This window comes from Ptychodera flava, chromosome 22, assembly GCF_041260155.1.
Source record: "Ptychodera flava strain L36383 chromosome 22, AS_Pfla_20210202, whole genome shotgun sequence".
Lineage (NCBI taxonomy): Eukaryota > Metazoa > Hemichordata > Enteropneusta > Ptychoderidae > Ptychodera > Ptychodera flava.
This window is the reverse complement of record NC_091949.1, coordinates 30251793-30277585: the sequence shown is the minus strand read 5'-3', so window position 1 is coordinate 30277585 and position 25793 is coordinate 30251793. Positions and strand designations below refer to the sequence as shown.

The following is a 25793-nucleotide window of genomic DNA, read 5'->3' as shown; positions in this document are numbered from 1 at the left end:
TCTATGAAACTCACCATGTAAGACATCCCTATCATAGCGGTTCACACGATCATTGGTTGAATTTCATGCCATCGATAAATAGAAACTCTCGCATTGTCTCTTTGCATCCTACGAATTACAAACTAGTGAAATATCTAATGATTCTTTCGAAAAGATAGGCAATGGCTTTGTTGTGTACGCCAAATTTTCAGACCCTCATTTTTTGCATAAACGGTCGCATTTGATATTTTGGGTAACATTGTTGATAAGAGCTACCAACCACACGTTACACATATTAGATAAAAGTTTATTTACAGACTTGCTCTATACGTACACTGATTCAGAAACGCGATAACACCTGTAATATAGTAAGCCATAAGGGCTCATACAAGATTAATTTGTGCAGTGAATTAGTTTCCCTTCATTTGATTTGAATCTGCTCGACTTCTCATACCGTGTGTTGACGTAGTGACATCTGTCGGTTGCTTTTAATCTTTAATCATGAAATAAAGTGAAATGAATGAAACAGCTCTAGAACGGACTAGTTTAAAGGGGCTGTTCATTCAAACACTTAATTACATTTAGATCAATACATGCCAGTTTGTTCAAGTTCTGCATTCTTTTGTATGCTCTCTTTTGATGTTTTGTCATTTTGCCAACAATACAGGACAATTCGCCCAGGTTCGCCAGCTGCATAAACGTTCCGTACACATTTGTTAGGTTCAATACACTGTCGGATAGATTTTGTAGATAAGACCCTAGATAAAATTGCGGATAGAAAAAGAAACTGGAACTAATAAGACAGCAGTACGGGTAGTCTTCATATAGTCTACGTATTTAGAAACTAACTGAACAGGCAAACACGTGAACTCAGCAATGCACTCAAATCTGACTCTCATTCTAGATTCCAGCCTGAGTATTTGTCAGTTTAAGAAATAATATTTCTTGTTTGTACAGCTGCAATGTGAGTAGCTCACATGGTTTGAATCACGGTCTGCTACTTTTGTTTACAAAATACCAATGATACAGTCTTTTTCACTGAACTACTTATGAGTCACAACTTCTCAGCTTTATGACCGTGTACGACTTCATGATGGCTCAGCGAAAGTATCTGATTTAAAATTTATTTTATGGGCGGATTGTACAGGCTGTCTTCTGCGTTTACTAGTTAGTAGTCTTTTTATTGACTGAGAGTCTTAACAACAAACGTGTATTTACTATCTACAAAACCTTGTTTCTTATCTACAAAACATGTGTGCATTGAACGTCAAATACGAATGCAAGGTAACGAAACAATAAGGCATAACTGAAAACTTTCCTGCAAGTACTTTGTGTACTATATAATATTTCCATCGTTTAGAGATAGGTAGTTTTGAATCGTATACGGTCATGTTTTAATTGCTGCCTTTATCGCCGAAATCTGAGTTTCTCCGACAAGCCATCGCTTCAGGTGCTAGTTTCCTATGAACGCTATTTTCACTTTTTACGATATATATAAAGGTAATATTGTTTGCAAAACTCGAGTCAACGACCTCCACTGGGCAAAATGCTTGATATACGTTAAGTATATCCACGTATATTGACGTATATGGAACACAATATTAATTGCATACGTAACATATATCTTTGTATATGGAACATGCCAATATATGCGTAGCGTATATATTGTTGTATATCAAGCATTTTGCCCAGTGCTCGGTGTTGAGAGTATTCACACTAGGTGATTAATAAACTGGTCGTACTCTTATAAAAGAAAGGTGCGCCTCCTCTCGGCTACAAGTCGTTGACCTGTTGCCACAGGCGGCCATCGAGCATGCGTAGTAATGTACATCTACATAAGTATTCCACTCACTGGTTTTGCTGGGAGCACATACAAACATACTAAACGAGGAACGGTAGCCAGCGTAATTGGTATCGGAAAAAAATAGTGTGCACATTGATAAGTTCCTACAGTTGTTGCGCTTCGATACTGTGAATGACCAAGAGTTTACTGGACAGGGACGTCATTGAATTAGGTATGAGTACCAGTGATATTACCGGCATTGAGTTTCTTCGTCTTTTCCTCTTATTGGGTTACAACTGCTCGTGTTTCGAGGAATCCTGCAAACAGAGCAGTGTCTACTGGCAATTCCAAAACCAATTATGCGGCAATATGACCTACTTACCGCCGATAAACGGGCTGCCCAGCCAGTCCGTAGAATTCGACGACCCTATCTCGCCGACTGGTCAATCTGTTCTGATTGCTGCCTACTCAATTGCAATCGCACTGAGCTTGGTTGGAAACCTGACAGTAATAGCAGTCCTCTCTCGCAGTAAGCGGTCAAGATCGAATTTGAATATATATTTGATAAATCTTGCAGTGGCCGATATTGCCATGGCAATATTCTGTATGCCATTTACATTCATGTCCGTGATGTTACAAGAATGGACCTTTGGTGATTTCATGTGCCCATTTGTGTATTTCATGCAACAGGTAAGTTGATATATTTACAATCTACAGTAGGTAGTATTTCCATAGCCGATCAAAACCTTTACGACCTTTCAAAGTTAACAAACCGAATAACGTGATAATATCACCATGACGGGATCTGTTATGTCCTTCGACTTCAAGATTGACTGAAGTGCGTTGTTTTAGTGGAAAATCTCCAAAATGTCTCTCTCTCTCTCTCTCTCTCTCTCTCTTCTCTCTCTCTCTCTCTCTCTCTCTCTCTCTCTCTCTCTCTCTCTCCTGTCATTTTACTAAGACCATCACTTTCACCTCTTTTTTTAACATTTTGACTCTGCTATTTTGATGTCAATAAATTACTCTTAATGCCGGCTTTCATGTATGAGTTAGATATCTAACATTTAATTTGTACAAAAACTGTTTGACTTAAAAATCTATTATCTTTTTGCTTTGAGTGAAGTTTCTTTTGATTTTGTGTTTGTCCGGTAAGCATTTAGGACTATGAAGGTCAAACTGTTCTCATCCATTCCAAAATCAGATAATTCAAAGCCTTTTCATGCTGTTAGTCTTTGCAAAGAGCGGTGAATCAATGTTTGCAATTCTACATGTAAGGAGAGAATGGATCTATGGTCTTGCCAGAATCAAACTACACAAAGTAAGAGAAGTAAAGCATTTCGCTCGATAGCACGAGAGTGAGGGAGGAAAACAGAACACTTCTTTCAAAACCAAGTCAACACTTTATTGCGACATATACTTGTTGATTCTGGAGTAAAAACGCGTCGCCATCAAGTATAGAAGGAAGAGTTGATTTTAAATTGTTTCAAACGGGACTGTGTGCCATAAGATCAGTCATTTTATTTCCTTCCTAAGACTGTTACCAGAAAAATTACTCATTAGGTACACTATCATCTTATGAATTAGTTTTTGAGAGTGTGGTAAATTGAAGTGGTGATGAGAATTCATCATTTCAGGACATTCCATGTAATAGATTGCTTTTCAACGTTTTGTTTATTATCTTTTACTTAAATTGACTTCGTTGGGGTTTCTGTGGAAAGCGAACACAGTTATTATTTAGCAAAGCATGAGTTACAGTAATTGACACAGTATCACATTGGGTGGTAATGCAATATTATAAATAGTATACAGGGCTTTTCATATCTTATCACAATGAAATGGCACGTCAGGAACGCTTTAACGAATACGAACTTCATTGAAAATATAGTATCTTATATGTCGGGATAAAATAAAATGAAACAATAGCAATGGTGAATACAAAATAATGCGATTAAAATTGATAAGTACAATTGTTTACTTTACTTCATTTGTTGAAAAAAGCAATGGAAACAACCGATGTTTCGGAGAGGAAAATCTTTGTTTCAAACAAGAAGACAAGAAGATAACGTAGACATTCCGTAACTTCCGACGTTTCTATTTTTAGGAAATGCATTGATCTCCTTGACTTAATGCGTGCGTCATAAAGATAACAACTTAATTTTTAATCCACATCGCTGAAAGTATTCATAGTTCCGAATGGAATTACATTGATTAGGCACATGCCGTCGTTAGGAATAGTGTATTTTGAAAATAGCTTATCCTGCATCATTAGATAAGAGGAGCATATTGTTATAAGTGATGTCTGCCCGTTAAATATGTAATCGCAGTAACAGTGTAAAGTACAATTACATAATACTAGAATCTCGCAATGTCAAATGTGATCAAATAATAACAACTCAAGTAAACTGTAGAGTTACATCAAACAGCCAGGCTTGTTAGCTGGAAAATCTCCAACTCTGTATCACTGGTTGACACCATGTCTTAGAAGGCTTTAAAATAATTGAAGTACGTTTTACCCGATCGTTGTTTGTCAATTTCGTGCGATACTCAGCACAGAGTTGAGACATTTCCCTTTGCAGTTGTGCGGGTCACGGCTTTGCCATTCAGGGCGTACAGTGCCAGTATGTTCAGAAATAGTCTACATCCCTGCTGATGTTACCGTTCGAAAAAAATGGGTAAAGTACAAGTCAACACTGCATGAATGCATGCAGGCATACATTCATATCTGTGTGCGCAGACATACAGACAGACGTATATAGATACATGCATACAGACAGACAGATCTTAAAGTTTGATTGAAAATATATAAATATGAAATAACAAACAAGTATAAGCACTTTAGTGTTCGGCACACACACACACACATACATATATATATATATATATATATATATATATATATATATATATATATATATATATATATATATATATATATATATATATATATATCCATTTAACATTTTTTTCTTTATTCTTTTTAAATAAATTTTACCGGGACAACCTTGCAAAACCTAATCGGGCGAAAGCCAACTACATCAGCTGGTGTTGATCATTTCAGAAGAGTCCTTCAGCAACGTGTTATAATATTTTGTTTTGTTTTCTTTCTTTGAAACATCTGTTGATAAATATGAGCCTCATCTTACGAAATGTTCGTGTCATTCATTTGCAGGTAGATCCATATAGTGCTAAACCGTCAACTAAAGCCCACATTGAGGGTTTCGGTCGAATGGACGGCGGTTAAATTATAGCAAATAAATACTTTTGCGCTCTTCAAGAGGGACGACAGATACATATAGATAAATTACATTATTTTAAAAGCATTATATTCTCTGAAACTGCTGGAGAAATGATAGCGTTCGTTCCGGTCATCGTGTAAAATGAAAATATTAACATTCGATCTATACGAAGCACATGCATTGTAATCAAGCCATGCATGAAATGACACACTATCAACCGACTGATCTGCGTCAAATTATCGTTGTAAAAGCACACGTTATTTATATCTCTCTCTCCTTCCGACCCCACCCTCTCTCTCTCTCTCTCTCTCTCTCTCTCTCTCTCTCTCTCTCTCTCTCTCTCTCTCTCTCTCTCTCTCTCTCTCAGATATACTTTATATCTTTGCTTTACGGTCTTTGGATACAGGAGTTTTATTATAGTCTTCCTATTTAGCATTCGGTCTAACCCTTACAATCTAGTAAAGTACCCCCATGTTTTGCTATGTTACTGATGGAGTACACTACTTTCTATGCTTACCAAGCTCTTTCTACAAGGAAAAATAAAAATAGTTACTCAAAGATAAAAATATATTTATTGTTTAGTTTCCGACCATATTCTAAACAGACAAGTTACTGGCGGGTCCCATTGATTGTTTTGTTTTAAAACAAAAACGTACCGCGACATATGCAATACAAAGGGTTTTCTTTATGTTATCTAATAATTGATGATGTTTCCTCACGACATGAACAAAGATAATGCTAGTTCGATAGCTCGTTAAATATTTAAGTTTATGATCATGAGTTAGGTGGTAAAAGGTTATTATGCCTGTGATGCCGGAGCTTCATAAGTACGGATTCAGGGAAAAATATATATATATATATATATATATATATATATATATATATATATATATATATATATATATATATATATATATATATATATATATATATTGTATGTATGTATCAACACAAATTACTTCAAGTACAAAGTAATATCTGTTACTTAAGTTTCACACACACACACACACACACACACACACACACACACACACACACACACACATATATATATATATATATATATATATATATATATATATATATTATATATATATATATATATATATATATTATTTGAATAGTTGAATAGTTAGTCCGGAAGGAATGCCGCCAGCAAAATGGCTGTTTCGGCCTAAGAATAGAATAGTTTAGTCTTCTGTGGTAGTAATTAGCATCCCTGATATGTTTTCACCGATCAGATCGAAAGAGTAGGAAAGAATGGAAATTATAATTTATGTAAATCGTGTTTTCTATATGTATTCTTTACATTGTTGCATTTTTATCAGGGCATTAGCCTTTTTATGAATATCAGCATGCTAATTCGTATAGTCTTTTTTACCGAAATTTTAATTAATGGTCATGATGGGAGAAGAGCTGCTTGACGCATCCATGATAGAACCGTCTTTTTATTTCAAACGACACAGAAATTGTAAATTTGTGTGAACGTTACGCTTTTCAATCATCTGTCGATGTTTTGTCAACAACATTCACTACTTGTTAGTCGTTATAATATGAACAAATAACACGATTTGAAGGTTTTGTTTCTTCGGCTAATTTTAAGTCGAAGTATGGGATCAGACAACGTGAGGTGAAAGACCAATTTTTTATATGAATTGTGTACATTCGGCGTTACACACAAGACGTATAGCGGGCTTTGCATGTTCCTGCAACCTATACCGTCACTAAAAACAGCTATGTAAAAAATTTCAGCGGAAAGGTATAATTTAATTCAGTTTGATTTATGACAAAATGTGAAGTAGGTCGGACGACTGTATACTCACAAGCAGTAAACAAATAAATTACCCATAGAAAATGTTACTTGAGCGAAGCAAAATCAGTTTGTCTGAAGTCATAAACACCTTAAATTTTCAAATGAAATGATTATTTAGCTTGAAAGCAGTACTTATACAGCAGTTTGTACGACGTGCAGTTAGCACACAGTATACTATACAGTAAGCAGTACGTATGCAGTAGAGGGTAAAATATGTACAGAGAGAGAATCACGCGTCTTTTTGGTGATAACACGTGATATCTAGAAAAGGAGTATTGTACGCCTCGCCTCGTGACTCAGTCATCATCATCAAACTAAATGCTCCATGTTTCTTTGTAGTATATTTCAAATTCCTTAACCCACTGAATCATACTATTTATTAGAAAATAAATTTATCTATTAACTCGACTTAAAGAATTTGTATGCCTTTTATTTGTATTTTATTTGTATGTCTTGTATTTATTTTCGACCTTCATGAAAAGATGATGTGAAAGCCTACGGAGTTATCGAGATCGTTATCGCAAACCTGCGCTAGTATAAGATATCCGTATTGAAGTCAAATTTATTCCAAACGATAACTTGATGTCAAAGTTAATATTGTATTTGCGTCATTCGTAAAATCATGAACAGGTCAACTACAAAAATTACATCGGGTCCTTGCCTTTTGGGTAATAATTTCAATTATTTCACAGGCTAAAGCGAGCTTTTCTCTTACCTTTGCGCATGCACCTAAAAACTTAACATGTCGAAATTACTGTCCTGAAAGAGGAATAAAAAATGTAATTGTCTGTGTCACGGTCCCTTCCTTTGTGGAGGGACCGTGTCTATGTAAAATTTAGATTAGACTCAGGGCGAGTGTACTAACTGGGTAACGTAAGGCTGGTAATTTTTAACAAAGATATATCCGATGGACAGGTTTGCGATGAAGTATCATCCGATTCACCGACACTCTTTATTAAATTGTCTGTCCATCACTCCACTCTGGTCTGCCTTCTGCCATGATTTGCAGGGTTACCATCCAAGCTGTATCATTAATGCTAACCATGCAGGGGGTATAAAGTTAATTAACATCACAATGCCTTGTATATATCGTGTAGAGATTATCTTAGAGGGCGAGAAGGCTGATTGGAGAAGACCCTAATCATGTGTCAATAGGTTTGACATATTTGCATATGGCATACTCAGGAGCCTTGCACTCCAAAAAATGTTTTCTATCAGGCCGGACAAAATTCGTGTCGTATATCAATGCAGATTAAGAGTATACGGAATACAGATCTTTGCACACCAAGTGTATGTACTGTATTTGTGCATTTTATAAGTTTATGTACGTGTATACTTAACGTATTTGACAAATGTACAGAGTAAGTATATGTGTGTATATTGTATATCAAGCAGCTTGCCTTGTGAAAGTCAATATTACAAATGATCATTAAATGGCAATGTGGGTCAGATAATAGTAATCAGAGTTTTGAATCGTTCATTTTGCTGTCACTTGATGGCCAAATTTATTTTCAAACTGGGGCATCATTATGTGTTTTGTTTTATGTTCGATCGCTTGTTAAAGGCACGAAATAGCTTTCCGTTCAGTGATGACAATTAAAAACTAATTCCAATGGTACATAGTTATTCTCTTTATCTTCTTACTTGCCAAGTTCGAGGTCAGTCCAGCTCTTTTGTACTCAAGCTTAACGAAGCGTTTATGTTGAAGTAATAATGTTTAATTAATCTTTGTTTGAGATGTCTTTCTATGACACATTGCAAGGATGTTATTAAGGTTGTTTTGTAGAATTCAGACGATTATAATTCAGACGTGTTTTCTGAACAGTCAAATGCAACTGTTCAAGGTCAGGGACAGGAAGTAAGTCCCATTTACATGCTCCTTTGAAAGTCTCGATACATATATAATCATAACTAAAATTAAACTGGCGAATCCTGTATAATTGCTGATATAAAGTGTTCAATTTGAAGGAAACGGAAGTGCATGCTACTATTTATGTTGGTGCTTTGTGTATGCATGTACACGCATGTCACCGTTTTGTGGGTCTTTCCTTTAAAGATTCGTATAACATCAATTAAATGCTATTGTCTTCACTACTAGAAATGTGTTTTATGGATTACTTTGCAATGGAAAAGCATGCGCTTTTGTCTACTTTTATTACAATCAGGATAAGGGTAATATTTTGCGTCGGGTGTATACCGTTTTAATACTTTCAGGTCAGGAAAATCGTTTCCAATAAGTAACATGTGATAAACCCCAATCTAAATTTCATCAAAATTGACCGATGTTTATTTTTTGTTGTTATCAAAATTGACCGACGTTTGTTGATTGTTTGTTGTTGTTATGGAGATAAAATATTTAAAACCTTTAGGAGTAAGAGACTGGTCTTCTGGAGCTTACCGTGTGCAAAAACGAGGAAAGTTATTTTACCCCCGCTTTTAATGTACATGTCACTGTGCGATGAAGTAAGAGAATAATAGAACCTAACATCCCTAAGGACCTAGGATCAGATTTCTCACACGAGTTGGGGATATTTTTTCCTACACCGGCGATCCCACACTTCCAGTGGCCAGGAATGTGAGAAATTGCTGTTACATTCTATCATCATTGAGGGTGTCTTGAATTGTTTTATGTTTAATGTTCAATATATTTCTATGGCGCTTTTTCTACAATAAAATATTCAAAAGCGCTTTACATCAAGTAAAACAATAAAAAGTATGGCATTCAATAACAATACAAAACAAGATTTAAAATAAACTCTCATAAAATGTCCAATAATATTAAAAATTAATCAGTGCAGTTGATAAAATTGTTTAAAAAGCATGTTTTTGATTTTGATTTAAAAGGTTGAATTTCTGTTATGCACTGTAATTCAAGTGGGAGTGAGTTCCACAACCTTGGACCACAGACTGCAAATGAACGATCATTATACTTGTTGAAAGATCTCGATACTACAAGATTCATACCGGAATTTATCCGCAGATTATACCTATTAACGCTGACTCTTTCTACCAAAGCACAAATATACTGTGGTGCCATACCATTTAGAGCCTTAAAGACCTGCAAGATAATTTTGAAATTAACCCTGGCCTTTACTGAAGCCAGTGTAGTTGGATCAGTGAGTCAGTCACACCATCATAGTTTCTCAGTTGCATTACCACTCTTGCTGCATCATTTTGAACACGCTGTAATTTATTAAAATGCTGATTTGGCAGGCCATATAAGATTGAATTGGCGTAGTCGAGGTGGGAGCAAACGAGAGCGTGAACAAGAATTTCAGTAGTGTCTTGATTCAAATAATGACGAATACGTGGGAGGTTGTATAAGCTGTGACTGGCTTTTTACATTTCACTTTTTTACATTGTTTTACATTTCATTGATAAGCGTTATCTATATCATCATATCACAGGTTTCTGTCCTCGCCAGTATATTCACTTTGTTAGTAATCAGCGTGGGCAGGTGTAGGGCGGTGGAAAGCCCACTCAGTGTTCGGACAAGATCTCCAAGCTACCGTAAAATACTGATGATCGCTGTCATATGGATACTTGCAATCAACATTTCAACCGTCGAACTGTTCATCACACGCACGTATACCACTGTTGAGAACAACGTCACCAGGGTGATATGCCAAGAAACCTGGCCTGGGAATGCAGCCGCACCGATGGTGTATGAACTATGCTACACTTCCATATCATTTGTTATACCGTTGATAATCATATGTGCAATGTATGGCAGGATTGCACAGCAACTGTGGAACAGAAACGTCCCTGACAACGACAACAAATCAAGACATGAACAACAACTGAAAACGAAGTGGAAGGTATTAAAGGTTGAAAACTTGTCATGTCAAAATAATGTAACTCCTTGCTGTATACCGTTTTATATGTAGTCATTAAATTTACTTTCATATCAATTTTGTTTCATTTTTCAACAAAAATAAGTTATTAGACCCCACGGACACCGTCCGGGGGACTTATAGGTTTGGCCATGTCTGTGCGTCCGTCCTTTCGTCCGTGCGTCCGTCCGTTCACGCAGATATCTCAGAGATGCCTGGAGCGATTCCATTCAAACTTGGTACAAGGATTACTTCATATGTCATACATATGCACGTCAATTTGTTTTGTGATACAATCCAATATGGCCGCCATGCGGCCATTTTATTGCTATTTTTTCATGTACGGAGCCATAAGACAGACAAGTTTCAACCGGTTTTATTCGAAGCTGGTACAAGGACATTGACCTATGTCATACATATGCACATTAATTTGTTTTGTGATACTATCCAATATGGCTGCCGTGCGGCCATTTTGTTACGATTTTTTCATGTACAGAGCCATAACTTAGGCATATCTCAACTGATTTTATTCAAAGTTGGTACAAGGACATTAACCTACGTATACGTCATACATATGCACATCAATTTGTTTCATGATATGATCCAAAATGGCTGCATGGCAGCCATTTTGTTACAATTTTTCATGTCCTTAGCCTAAACTCTGACACGTCTCGACCGATTTATTCAAACTTAGTACAATGACATTGACCTATATCATACATATGCACATGGATTTGTTTTGTGATACGATCCAATATGGCCGCCGTGTGGCCATTTTGTTAAGATTTTTTTTTCATATCCGGAACCATAACTCAGATATGTATCAAGCGAATTTATTCAAAGTTGGTACAAGGACATTGACTTATGTTATACATATGTACGTCGATTTGTTTCACGATATAATCCAATATGGCCACATGATGGCAATTTTGTTATGTTTTTTTTTCATGTCGAGAGCCATAACTCTGGCAAGTCTCAACTGATTTTATTCAAGTTGGTACATGGACATTGACTTATGTCATACATATGCATGTTGATTTTTTAGACAGTAAGATCCAATATGGCTGCGTGGCGGCGATTATGTTACGATTTTCTCATGTACAGTGCCATGACTCAGACATATTTCCACCAGTATCATTCAAAGTTGGTACAAGGACATTGACCTATTTTATACATATGCTCGTCAATTTGTTTCACGTCATGTAGCAGTATCATGTCAATTATTGAAGTTTCGTAATTAGGCTGATATGTCAAGAAATACTGCATCAAATATAATGAAACTTGGTACAGATGTTAAGCTCACATTGCTTTAACAGTTAAAAAAGACATTTATCAGTATCATTTTAATTAATTTGTAATGGCATATGTAATGAACTTTCCTAATTAGAGTGATATATCCACAAATATTGTGTCAAATTTGATGAAACTTGATACAGATGATGATCTCATAGTTTTGTAAATACTGCATCAAACTTTATGAAATATGGTACCGTTGATAATCTGTTAGTGTAAGGATAGTATGCAAAAAAATTTGGCAACATCCTGTCGATTAATTCCTAGTTGACTCATTTAATGACCTTTTGTAATTAGGATGGCAGCCTACATTGGTTATATGTTTCCATCACCATGGAACTCATTTTTGGCCATTGAGCGCCATCTGTATCAAAGCATTTTTATCACAGACCTAATGAATGAAGAGGAGTGAAGAGGACGCTATCCTCTCTGAGGACTTGTAATCAAAGTACCCAATAACAAGTGGGGACTGTGTCATCAACGATGACTTGTTTGATTGATATTTTTGGGTAGTAAATACATGTTTTGCCTCCATGTAGTTTGAAAGTTAAAATCTCCAGCTACATCTGATCATTAGTATTTTAACATCGTTAACAGAATATTTACAGAGAACAATGTCGAATACAGATGATGACCACTTATTTACGGCCTGGGGGGTCGGAGGAATGTGAGGGGGTCACTCAAAAAATTGAAAACTTCAAGGGAGGGTTGCTCAAAATATGGAGACGAAGAAGGGGGTTACTCAATGTTTTGTGCCAAATAATTTGAATCACATCACAGATTGTACTGTTGCACACATCAATTTCTCAAAATTTTTGATGCGACAGGGGGGACATCCTCCTCTCGTGCTCTCCCCATTGGGTGTTCTAACAGTTTTACTAGAAAACGACAAATTGAAAACACCTCTCAAATTAATTGAAAACACCTCTCAAATTGCACCAGACTGCACGATTGCACACGTCAATTTGTCAACTTTTTCACGGGATCTAGGATAAAATTGAAAAAATTGTGAATTCATCCTTTATTATCACAGAAACATATCTTTTTATTGACTTCAGTTCAATAACCATTTTGACACTTAACCATACCATATTCAGGCTTTTCATTAGAAGCTGACAGCTGGAGAAATGACACAATATGATCACAGATTTTCCATGATTCCTGCGTATTCTTTGGTGCTTTATCTCTGGCAAGCAGAGAACTATTTTTACAAAATGTATTGTCATTGTTTGGTTGTGAATATTGTGACTCAAACACTGAATATGCAAAAAATGTAATAAAAATATATCACTGACCAATGTCATTTTCAAACAGATTTCAAACATTGCAAAATAAACTGAAACACCTCTCAGATTACACCATTACACACATCAATTTCTCAAAATTTTCCATACCAGAGGAGGACGCCCCTCTCGTGCTCTTCCCCTTGGAGTGTTCTAACAGTTTTACTTAGTAAAGAAATTAAAAACACCTCTCATACTGCACCATTGCGCATATCAATTTCTCAAACTTTTCCATGCAGGACAGGGGACAGCCCCCTCTGACACTTTCCCCTTTAGCCTCTCACGTGTTCTCCCACTGTATTTTCAAATTCTGCCCAGTCAGATATCCTTGTGAAATCCCTGTCATGATACCCATAATAATAATAATAATATTTATTTCTTTAAAGCGCACTACACATACGTCTCAGTGCGCTTTACACATTTAAAATTGATAAAACACCAGCAAAGCATGACAAACTAAATGTTAAAACAATCAAAATAGGCTAAAAACATAAATGGTTAAAAATGATGAAAATTTCTGCAGAGTAAAACAGTCAAAATACAAAAAACATTATTAAAATATACGGAGTAAGTAGCAGAAAATGTTAAAATAAATCAAGCATCAGCGGTTCCGGTAAAATGGTGACTTTCCAAAACATTAGTAATAGTGCTTTGCAAATAGGTGAGTCTTTAAAACGCGCTTAAAACAGTCAACGGAGCTGGCATTACGAATATCAGGAGGCAATGAGTTCCATAGAGAAGGTGCGCAGACAGAGAAAGCTCTCTGCCCATATGCCTTGTTGAACATTCCACGCGGTGGCACTAAGCGTAACGAATTACTCGATCTGAGATCTCTGGCAGGGATGTATATCTCGATCAGATCCATGAGATAAAGTGGAGCAGCACGATGAACTATTTTAAAGGTCGTCAACAAGATTTTGAATTTAATTCTAGCTTCTACTGGCAGCCAGTGTAGATCAATGAAAACGGGTGTGATATTATCAAATTTTCGAGTACGCGAGACAAGGCGAGCTGCAGCATTCTGAAGTGATTGAAGGCGTCCGAGCTGAAATTTCCCAACACCATACAAAAGGCTGTTGCAGTAATCCAGCTGAGAAGTTACAAATGCATGGACCATCTTTTCTGTGGTGGGTCTGTCCAACAATTGACGTATCTTGCCAATTCTACGCAATGCATAAAATCCATTCTTACAGATGTGGCTGATATGGTCTGACATCGAGCCGTCATGGGTAAGTTTCACACCGAGATTGCGAACTGTAGCAGAAGGGGCAATATCAGACTCGCCAATCCTTAGACTTGAGAGTTTCACTGCATCAGATCTGAGACGAGACGAAAACTGAACAACCTCTGTCTTCTCATCATTCAGTATAAGCATATTGGATTTCATCCAGCAGCGGATTTCGTTGGCGCATACCTCGACAGAAACCCGAACTTCATCAGGTCTGCTACACACAACATAAATCTGTGTATCATCCGCATACATCATATGATTAAAACCATGCTGGACGATGATGTCTTCAAGTGGTGATGTGTACAGAGTAAAAAGAATCGGACCCAAAACTGAGCCTTGAGGAACACCATACTTCATATGTGTACTAGCTGATGCTGCAGAGCCAACTTTGACGCACTGATTGCGATGGGTGAGATACGACTTGAACCACGATAGAGCTGTACCTGTGACACCAAACCGAAATTGAAGTCTATGAAGTAGTATCTCATGATCAACTGTGTCAAAAGCCGCCGACAAGTCCAGCATGATGAGGAGAACGTCATTTTTGTCGTTGAGAGCAAGCATGATGTCATTATGGACACGCAGGAGGGCAGTCTCTGTACTGTGATGAGCCCGATATGCGCTCTGGAACTTGGAAAACAGAGAGTGATCACTGAGGTAACTGCTCAACTGCGATGCAACAATGCGCTCAAGAACTTTAGATAAGAATGGTAGATTTGATATCGGTCGATAACTCTTCAGGATGTTTGGGTTGAGGTCAGGTTTTTTTAGCAGTGGTCGGATGACGGCAGATTTAAAGTGACTGGGCACACTTCCAGATGACAGCGATTCATTGAAGAGATGAGCCAGGAATGGCGATAGAACACTGGCAAATTTCTTGATATAGTTCGCTGGCAGTACATCAAGATCACATGATTTCGGCGCTGCTCGTTGAATTAGGGTATTGACTTGGTCTGCAGACACATCACTGAAAGCTGGAAATGTATGGGATGGTAAAACGCAGTCACTGTCAACACTGACATTGGGTAAACTTTCGCGAAGTTTAGAGACTTTTGTGTTGAAGTAGTTCATGAATTCAGATGGAATTTCCTTCGATGGAATTTGCCAAGGTAGCTCTTTGGCGTGAATCGCCTTCGCATCAGTCAACTCAGCGATGATCTTGAACAGCCTCTTATTATCTGCCTCTTCAATGCGAGTCCTATGGTAGTCAGCCTTCAAATCATCACAGCGGCGAAAGTATTCATTCCGTTTTGTCAGGAAAATCTGACGATCAATCTCAAGGTTTGTGGCGCGATATTTTGTCTCCAGTCGTCGCACAGTTTTCCGTAGCAATAGTAGCTCTTCACAATACCATGGAGCTCTTACTTTATCAGTCACCACTTTATGCTTGATGGGGGCGAGAGTGTCTAATATGTCTGTGACTGAGTCGATGTAGAATTTTGATAGACGCTCAATGTTAATATCACGTGGATATGTGTAAAACTTAGCAGCGATTTCATCTCGCAAGTCATCGGTGCTCATGTTACGGAAGTTTCGCCGTGAGATCCTCACCTTACTGTTTGCAGGACGCTGAACGGTCAGACCGAACCGTACAAGACTGTGATCAGAGTTCATTGAATTAGTGATATTGACGGAGTGGAGAATCTGGTCTGCTGAACGTGTAATAACTAGTCTAGGATGTGTCCCTTGTTATGTGTAGGCGAGAGAATGTGTTGACGCAATCCCATAGAGTGCAGTAGGGTGGTAAACTTCACTGTATCGGGCAAGTTGCCGTCATCAAGATGAAAGTTGAAGTCACCAGCAATGACAAGATAGCCTGGTGACGTTACAGCAGATTCCAGTAGTGTGGAGAACTCGGTGAGAAAATCATTTGTAGTCGATCTGTTTTTCTTTGATTTCGGCGGGCGGTAGATGGTGATAATACGCACTGTCTGACTTGATGATTGAAGTTTGATGTCAAGAGATTCAAAAGAATTGAATGAACCAGATTGTTTTTCTGTAACACGCAAATTGGAGCGAGCGATCAAAGCGACACCGCCGCCTCTTCGACTTGAGCGAGACTGGTGGTGAACATTGTAGCCACTGACCGCTGAATGGAAATCGGCGATTACAGGGTCGGTTTGACTCTTGAGCCATGTTTCCGTGATGAGTAAGATATCGAGATTATCTTCGATCAGAGTTGATGCAATGACGCCAATTTTTCCAGTCATTGAACGTGCATTCCAAAGGGCAGCATTCAGTTGCAATTTTTGAAAACATGTGGAGAACTTTGGAATTTTCAATAGCACCGGTTTTCTCTTCTTTGCAGCTGGTTGAATGGTACGATTTGTAACGAGAGTTTCAATGGCTTTAGGCTCACCGTATACAATATCTTGAACACATATCTGCTGAAGCACACTTGTTCGAACACTTTTCTGTAGTAGCCTTGAAGTCCGATCTGTAGTGACGATGGTCGAAATACGGTATACTGGTTTAGGATGTTTCCGTCCAGCTTTGCGTCCACGGGGTTTGGAAGTTTTGTACAGTGAAGAACAAAGGCTGTGACGTAATAGGAGAGTACGCGCTGCCATGTTGAACTGGTCACAAAGTGCGTCAGAAACTCCGTAGAAAAGAAGCAGAAACTTACAGTCTCTGGAGCGACAGATGACGTCTTCTTCCGAACCGTTTGATGCTAGGACACTTTAAAACCAAGATTAAGACAACCCAGCTTGAAAACACGTCGTAAGAACGAAAATTAGTTCTAAAAACTGAGAGAGAACTAAAAAGGCAGCCGATCAACAGCGCCATCTACAAATTAAACAATACTATATGGTCTGATACTGGTTATAGCGTGAACTTTTATAACTGTATTTTGTTGTCACTTTGAATTTCATTTTGTTGGTTTCACCTTTTCCAACCGTCATGAGATAACTTATGATAATCTGGCAGGGTAGATCAGGATTTGAATAGTCTTTACTTTGCTGTATTTTGTAAATTTTACAAATACATGTATGGGTATTTCACTTTTCTAAGTGGGGGGGGGGTGTCAGTCAAAATTTTGAGTTAGAGGGAGGTTACTCAAATTAATCATGGTTGGAAGGGGGTTACTCAAAATTTCGGAGTTTCCGATGAAATTCCTCCGACCCCCAGTCCGTAAATAATGGCGGCTCCCTTATTTCTTGTCAAAATATTGTGATACCATTGTAATGTATTCGTGTACCTTGAGTTTATGCTAAAGTACAATTTTAACCTACTCTTCTTTCGAGAGTCAAACGAGATATCAAGATTTTATTCCGAAGACATGTATTCCGAAGGATTTGAAAAGATATTTTTGTTTGAATGAACAGCAAAGACAAAGTATAATAAAAACAAAATAGGGCAAATTATATAACATTATACCATCAGAACGACGTTACTAGCTGACCTTTCATTCTCACTCTATTCTCAGGTCATTCGAATGGTCGTACTGGTGGTGTTTGTATTTTTCTTCTGCTGGCTACCATTACATGTCCTACGGATCATTTACCATGTCAATGAACAATTAATTGTGGTCCATAGCAAAACCGTGGTCAAGGTCTACTTTGCTGTGCACTATCTCGCCATGTCAGACAGCTTTCTCAATCCGTTCATCTACACCTTCCTCAACGAAAACTTCCGGGTATGTTTCTTGAAACTTGTTTTTAACGATTCAATTCAATTTAAGTTTGTTAATCATATATATATAGTTATGCATTATCACAACGGAAGAAGCGGCAGCACAGTATATTGTCAACCATAATTTCTTATTTTGATTTTCGGAATTCACTACTGTATAATCCACTGTTTCACGGCGATCTCGGATGAGGAAACATGAAGCAACGCACTTTCAGTTTCTGTGCAAAAATATAATTTTTGAATGGTATCTTCTCAGGGACGGACTTTAATCTGTACTAACGTGCATGAGTTCATAACATGAAATGGAAAACAGTAAACAACAATAATATACAGACTTAGAATAAACCGAGACTCTACTTGGTCAATTTTGAGTTCACAATATTGTCATAAAGGTTATCGCTCTCAGATTAATATGCAGTGCTGTAAGTTGCAAAAAGTCTTGCGTTCCTCTTGTAACAGGCAAAATCGTTCAAAACTTGCATGAACGATCTGATTACAAACCTTTTGCCAATATGCGCTGTTGTAAATGCAAGAAACTGTTTATCATTTTATTTTTCAATCATTGAGATCTTTATCAACTTGTATACCATAATGCGTTTGTTTTCACTTCCAAGCGTTGGTAATGACAAAGACATGCTTGTACCGAGCACGATACATTTAAGAAGCGATTGGAAAAACAGATGTTTACTCGAACAGAGACACAAACAGGTGGACTCATATCGATAGATAGAAGACAATTATGCGAGTCTGATGTTGAAATACGGCTTGTGAAATTGCAATGACAGCCTTTGCAGACTCGCAAAAATATCTTATATACTGTTTGTGCTGCCGCGTGATTACGACTTTTACCGATAATTTTCCGCGTTATTTCATTTTATTTCTTTTATATTAGTTTCTGTTATGTTTGTCAGAATATCCTCACTTTGTAGTACGTACTTAACTAGTTTTACGTAGTTAAGGTAGAACGCGCCTCGGGGACTGATAATCGGGCTTTAATTTTATAATTTCTCTTTTGATCTATCACTTGTGGGGCTCATTTTAAAGCTCTTGGCGAAAGAAAATTAAAGTTTTCATCGTCTTAGTTTTCCGAAAATCGAAAATTTTTTTTTTTCCATAGAGTTAACACAGGGATGGCGGCCATTTTGAATGTCAAACATCAAGAAATCTACGGTAATATGTCGCTCTAGTGCCAAATTTCGCACGGTTACTCCAGATTTGTATTCTAGATTTGGTAAGAGAATGGTCGAAAGTTTAATTGAGGATAGTTTGAGCTAAAGCTTAAGTCTTTCACTTTCGAGGCGCATACTACCTTAAATCGTTTTCTAATCAGCATTATGCTCCCTTTTTTTTATGTACATCTTCCGCAAGGGCAAATTTCTTATAGTCGAGTATTATTCATACTCCTGTTTAGATACCTTTGGAAATCATCTGTGTTCGCCACCTTGGTGGTTTTTATAAAATAATACCCTGAAATTCAGTAGAAACCTTTCACGTAATACAAGTTTCACAGAAACATACATATCAAAATACAGAAAGACAGGTAAACCGACGACCCAACAAACACACTAACGTCACAAATGATTGTATCACCAGTGTACCAGACGATGTAGATATGCAATGGTGAAAATAGAAAATACGAAAAATAAAGTTCAACTTCAGAACCTTATGATCAACATCTTCACGTCACAATAGCATTTTCCAGACTTGAAATCTAATGCTTGTCGTATACGAAGTTTACGTTTAAACATCTTACGAAACGGAATCTCCGAGTTTCCACATTCAATGTTAACATGCCTTGGTATTCTCGACTTAAGGGGTCAAATCTGAGTCTGTTGGCACAAATTCATTAAACATCACTTTCTGTTAATTAATGAGCATATGATTTTTAACATTTTGTGTTATATTTCAATTTGGCAGACGTTCTGTTAAAATTGACTCGTACAGCAATTACAAAGGACATACTGATTTTGTAATTCAAGGGTTTACTTCACAGGCAGTCAAAGTCAACGATTAAGAACAAAGACAATTTCTTTATTAAACTTTGATGTATACTTTACTGAATTTTGAATTGCTGAATCACAACGAATTTGAAGTTGCCAAACTCATTTGTATTTCATTGATATCAAACTGCTTTTTGATTAAACCGAGGTGTGTTTTGGCCCTTGGTTGCACAACCTTTCATTTTGCTACAGGTGAAGTCACAGATAACTAATATTTTTATGGATGTGCAAATACTCTCTCGCAGCCGACTAATAGCGATCAGAAACATTCATTACTGTAGTAATTATTTCCTATCTTTTCATTTTACCTTCAGACAGATTTAAAGCACGCTCTGCCGTGCAATTTTAAGAAGATCGCGGGGCGCCATCATCAATCGTCCATCTCTAGAACAGAATATACAAGAACGTCATTTATCAAGACTATTAATAGCCTTCTTTGAGTTCACCTAATACACAAGACACATCTTGCAGGTTTGCATCAAGTTTATCCGTGAATGGTTCTCCAATGTGATCAAGAGTGAACGTTTATGTAGGAGAATGATAAAAGTAATTGCTCTAGAGGAAACGCGATGAGAAAAATTAAGTTAATTATTTTTATGAGTAATTATTTTCAAAGTCAATTAGTACATGCATGCTGATTCCTATCGGAACTGACATTCACTAAAAGAAAAGATTGCGATAAGCTGTGTGCACATGAATTATCACACGTTTACAGTTTGAAGGTAACTTTCATATACAATTCGACACGACAAACACATTAGAAGGGAGTCAAATATGGTTTACTTGTCGGTTGATGTTTATGGTAATATATAACTTGCATCATTGATATTGTCATGAAGACGTACTAAGTTTTAATACGAATAACAATTTTACCAATAATTTTAACCAATCACAGATTTTAAGCGGGTGGCCGCTTTTTAAAAACAGCGCCCTCACATGGTCATTTTGAAAACCAAGGAACGCCTCTTTGACCATATATGGGCATATTAAGATTACGGGTACCTTTAATCATTAAACAAGCCCCTAGGGAGAGTAGATAGAACATAATGTACTATTGACGAGAATGATATCATAGAAACAGTCCTTATGTTTAGAATTTTTCCACAAGACACATCTTGTATGCTTGCATTAAGTTTATCGGTGACTGACTTTTCTATGTGATCAAGAGTGAATGTTTATGTAGGAGAGTGGCAAAATTAATTATGAAAGAATATTACGATATATTTTTTCCATTCGTATGAGTCAAGACTTTCGAAACTAATTATTTCAAGAAGATTGTTATCCAAACTGACTTTTACTAAAAGCGAATGTTGCGATAAGCATGCATAGCATGTTTTGGTTACGCGTATGAATTCTCACACGTTTACAAATTTTGAGGTAGGTTGTGACAATCCACTGAAGTTAATTACTTTATGTTTGGTGCCTAGGCTAAGTAGATTTAAAATGGTAATCGAAGCGTAGATGTATCTGGTTTAAATCACAAAATCGTGATCTGGTGTATTTGTATTCTTTAAGAAATTGTCGCATCGTACCTAACATTATAGAATGTTATGAATTACATTTTAAAATGTGCATTCCTTTGAACTGTGTATGAATCTATTAATATATTATGTAAGAAAACCACTTGATCATACATATAATTTCTTTAGTTGTAAGTAATCACACATAATATTAGCTATTAGAAAAATGGATACTTTAATCCTATAAATTACAGATTGAAGTAGATATATTCAATATGTTCCACGTAGATGTTCCACAAAGACATCCTTTTCGAAATAAAGGTGTGCCTCTTTATCAAGGGATTGTGCGATCATCGTATTTTGGTTACGTTTGCGTCCGATGTATGATAGCGCGTATGCGAGTGTAGGTGCTTCACGAGCTCGACAGTATATTGAGGGGTCGCAGACTGAAAATTGTAACCACTTGCAATGAAGCTCGAATGTTTAACCACTCCTTTCACATGTACATGTAAGGTTTGTGATTTATCCTGGCGATTTTTACTGTGATGTCTTCGGTAGGTGATTTGTTGCCGTACATTGTGAGTTCGAATCCGATCGACTTCACTATCACAGTACTCCTCCAAAAATACGAAATGAAAGTTGAGTGAAGGTTTATTTGTAACTGAGCTATTCATTTATGTATGCAAGAAGTCAAATGGAGCAGTAATTTGAAAAGCTAATGTACAATCATACTGACAGTTGTTGTTATCATAACAAACGTTATTTGCGTGTTTCTTACCCTCTTTAAAGTTATGATTCGTTTTTAAGTGTTTTTACTAAAAATACAAATATTTTTTAAACGGAGGTGATGTTGATCGAAAGTGAATTCTTTGTGAAATTAAATTTTATTTAGGTTATCATTACACTGCACTTTAATCTTCTATAACTGAAGAAGAGACAAAGATCCATACGTATATTTATATGTATTAGCCCGATAAAAGAATATTACTTATCGTAACATTCTGAAAAGTTATTCCTATTAACACTCTTCTTTAAAATTCTCAGCAAATGGATAAACGGGGTGATGTCATGGACACTGCAAATTCAATCGCTATCTTTATTCACTTGATGTGCTACACAACTATTTTTGCCGTATTGAACACCTATTACCTGGTCATAAGGACTACAGCGCCCATTTATTACCCAGAGTGGCCATGTATTAACAGAAATACATCGCTCTTCCACGAGGCCGCTTAGGCCGAGAGGTTTAGAGAAGTGTTTCTGGTAAGGCAAGGCCACGAGGGATAAAAAACGGGTGCTATAGCCCTAATAAAAACCAGGTTCTGTGCTCTAGCGGTCACTCCGAGTCGTAAACGTTCGTAATTACGACAAAAATTAAAAATTAAGGAAATAGTGAAAGTATGATCGGAGATTTACAAACGTGTTGCTAAATTTTGAATTGACTTTTTGGTTAAAATTGTGAATTCCGGGGAAATACTATGTCATAGCTTTATCTCGTCTTTCAAAAACAATTCTGCCCTATCGACTCGTCGGCCGTTGATCGACAGCGAAGTTCTTTGGCATGTTACTAGGTGATACTCGTTTGACTTCGACCAGACCTAAAATGAGTGTGTGAAGAAAGGTTGAAGATCCCCTGGTCGTTTATTACATGCCTCGAGGTGAGTGCAAATCAGTGCATTGATTTGAATAGGAACATCCGGGGAGTTAGCGGGCCGATGAACGATGTACTGACCGGTTTCCATGGTTACCCGGTCCAGTGAAGCTATTCGACGTTTAGACGCTTAACGCTAAATGTAAAATATACACGCGCGCACTGCTATTATGGTTTTCGTTCAAATCTGTTTGATGGTGGTCGATAATGGTAAAATTGTTTGAAAATGTCATGCATGTAACTAAATGTCATATAGCATTGACTGTGAAGATGCATGTAATAAAAATATTATTGCCTGAATACATGGGTATATGCCCTCGCAGCAGGAGACAATTTGCTCTCCTGGCGTCGGGTAAAATTGTCACCTGCTCTCGGGCACATAAACCCATGTATTCAGGCCATAATACACCGCCGAAAACACCGCAGCACTCGTGCGAATACCGCTAGTACGGCGTGCTTGCACTCACAGGTCATGGGCTCTGTTATTATTACATATGCCATATCGGCAGCATTTTACAGGTGGTATAGCCACAAACTGATGACGTCATAATCGCCGTACACAAAACGCAGACGCCCCGTAATTGCTGCACTGACTAACTAACAAGGGTAAAATAATATAAATTTGCACTTTCTTTAAATCACTGTCACAATTTCCGACGGCTTAGTTTTTGTGTCGGGTGAAGTACAGTGGGATCACCATTTTACAAGTGGTATAGCCACAAACTGATGACGTCAAAGATCTGCGTACTTATGGAAATGAGGTGAAAGGTTAGTTCTAAAAGGGGCGATAAATTATTTTGGGGGTGAGAGTTAGGAATTGGGGGCTTGGAAATTTAGGGGGAAATGATTGAAAAAGAAGGGTCCCAAATTTTTACTATCTTCACTCCTTTCCCACATTTTGTAGTATCCATTTACTCTATCCACGTCTTCTTCGGCCAGCCTGACGCCTATGTGGAAGCAATGGTTAATTAATGACACAACACAACAACTATTACCACTGCCGAGGGTCGAACCCAGAACCTCCAGCATGTGAAGCACTACCTATAACCTGTACTCCACGAGAACAAGTTGCAAGAAAGGGATGCAATGTTTCATATAAAGGTTAGGATGATAATGCTGAGCAGGAACTGATTAATTTATAATGTTCACTTGTAATGATTTGAAAGTCTTTTACATGCATTTTCCTGCTTTTATTGAATTTATGCCTCTGCATTGATTGCTTTTTTGCCTGTCTTTATTTTTTCTCTGCATTGTCGTGTTTGTTGTATGTGCAGATTTGTTATTGTTTGAATATTTTTCATATTATTTGTTGTATTTGCACTGTTAAAGTATAAAATTGTCACTTGTTTAGGATGTTTTATATGTTTAAAACTTTGTGTTTGACATTTATTTTTGAATTTGTCATTTGCTGCCTTTTTACAATACGAAAGGTGTGTGTTTCGTTTTTGACAAGATACACTTTTATATAAAAGTGGTTCATCACTCAACATGTATGAAATGCAATATTTCATTGCTATTGTAGATGAAAACGTGAACAACAATTTGTTGGATATACCACGGAAATAACACAAAAATTTCACCCATCGACGACGTGAATTAAGTACAGAAGCGAACGAAATTTGCTGCAAATATAATAATTTGAGGTCCATACACTGTCACTAGCAGGAACTTCGTCTGGTTTGTGCATTCCCAGTGTCACACATCAGCGGCAGTGGCCTCCTGAGTTGTAAACTTAGGCGTGATATCTAGTTTTTAAACCGTCTAAAAACATTTGGCATAATATGGTGTTATGTGCAGAGTTGCAATGAATCGATGAAGGGGACTGTAAACTTGAAGGACAGAGAATTGAAATACGTTGAACAAGTAAAATCCACGCCTCAGCTTTATCGTCGAAACGCCTCCGCCACATGAACTCATAAAGATAAGTTGGAAATAAGTCTGAAGATGTGAAGCCAATCCAAGTTCGCATGACATGCATCCACATGCCTTCAAAGGTGTTGGTGTGGGCGAAGGTTTTAGGATCCACAAAATGGAGACAATGATTAGCGGTGAAATAAGAGAACTGAGGAAACTCGGACAACGAAGAATGAGGCCCCTGTCACCTATCAGAATAATACTGTAACCTGGAGGAACAATTCGATAAAGTATTGGCATTACGCACGCCAGTCAAGAGAAATTAAAAAGCAAGTACAAATATCGCGACCAATGACTCTAATCACCAAATGCCTGTCACTGTGTCGACTCAAGCTGTATTTGGACTTCCGGAACTTGAATTCATTATAGAGTTGTTTTTTTTGTACATCCGTGTATTCATAAATTTCCATAATACAGCCTGACTGGGAGGTATGATCGCAAAGATAAAGGGAAAAAATTGTGGACAAAAAATTAAACCAATCAATAACAGAGTTTGAACTAATGTACAGGTGTGATTTTCAGTCTGTAATAGAAGTAATGCAAATGAAAACATACAAAGATTTTTGATTTTTTTAATCATATTGATTATTATTTGCATTTGAATGAACTCTGAATTCTGTTATGTAACTGTGTGCCGTCTTTGGCAACGGCTATCAACGGCTACCACCGTGAATCAAAACCACA

At 37.1% G+C, this 25793-nt stretch overlaps 1 protein-coding gene across 1 annotated transcript; it reads left to right on the top strand.

Moving 5' to 3' along the window:
• The first annotated feature begins 1825 nt into the window (after positions 1 to 1825).
• LOC139123169 (QRFP-like peptide receptor) lies at positions 1826 to 21880 on the top strand. Its single transcript, XM_070689239.1, has 4 exons — positions 1826 to 2452; positions 10219 to 10629; positions 17879 to 18088; positions 20399 to 21880. The coding sequence occupies exons 1-4, from the start codon at positions 1955 to 1957 to the stop codon at positions 20522 to 20524; spliced, it is 1245 nt and encodes a 414-aa protein (XP_070545340.1). The 5' UTR covers positions 1826 to 1954; the 3' UTR covers positions 20525 to 21880.
• Positions 21881 to 25793: the final 3913 nt, after the last annotated feature.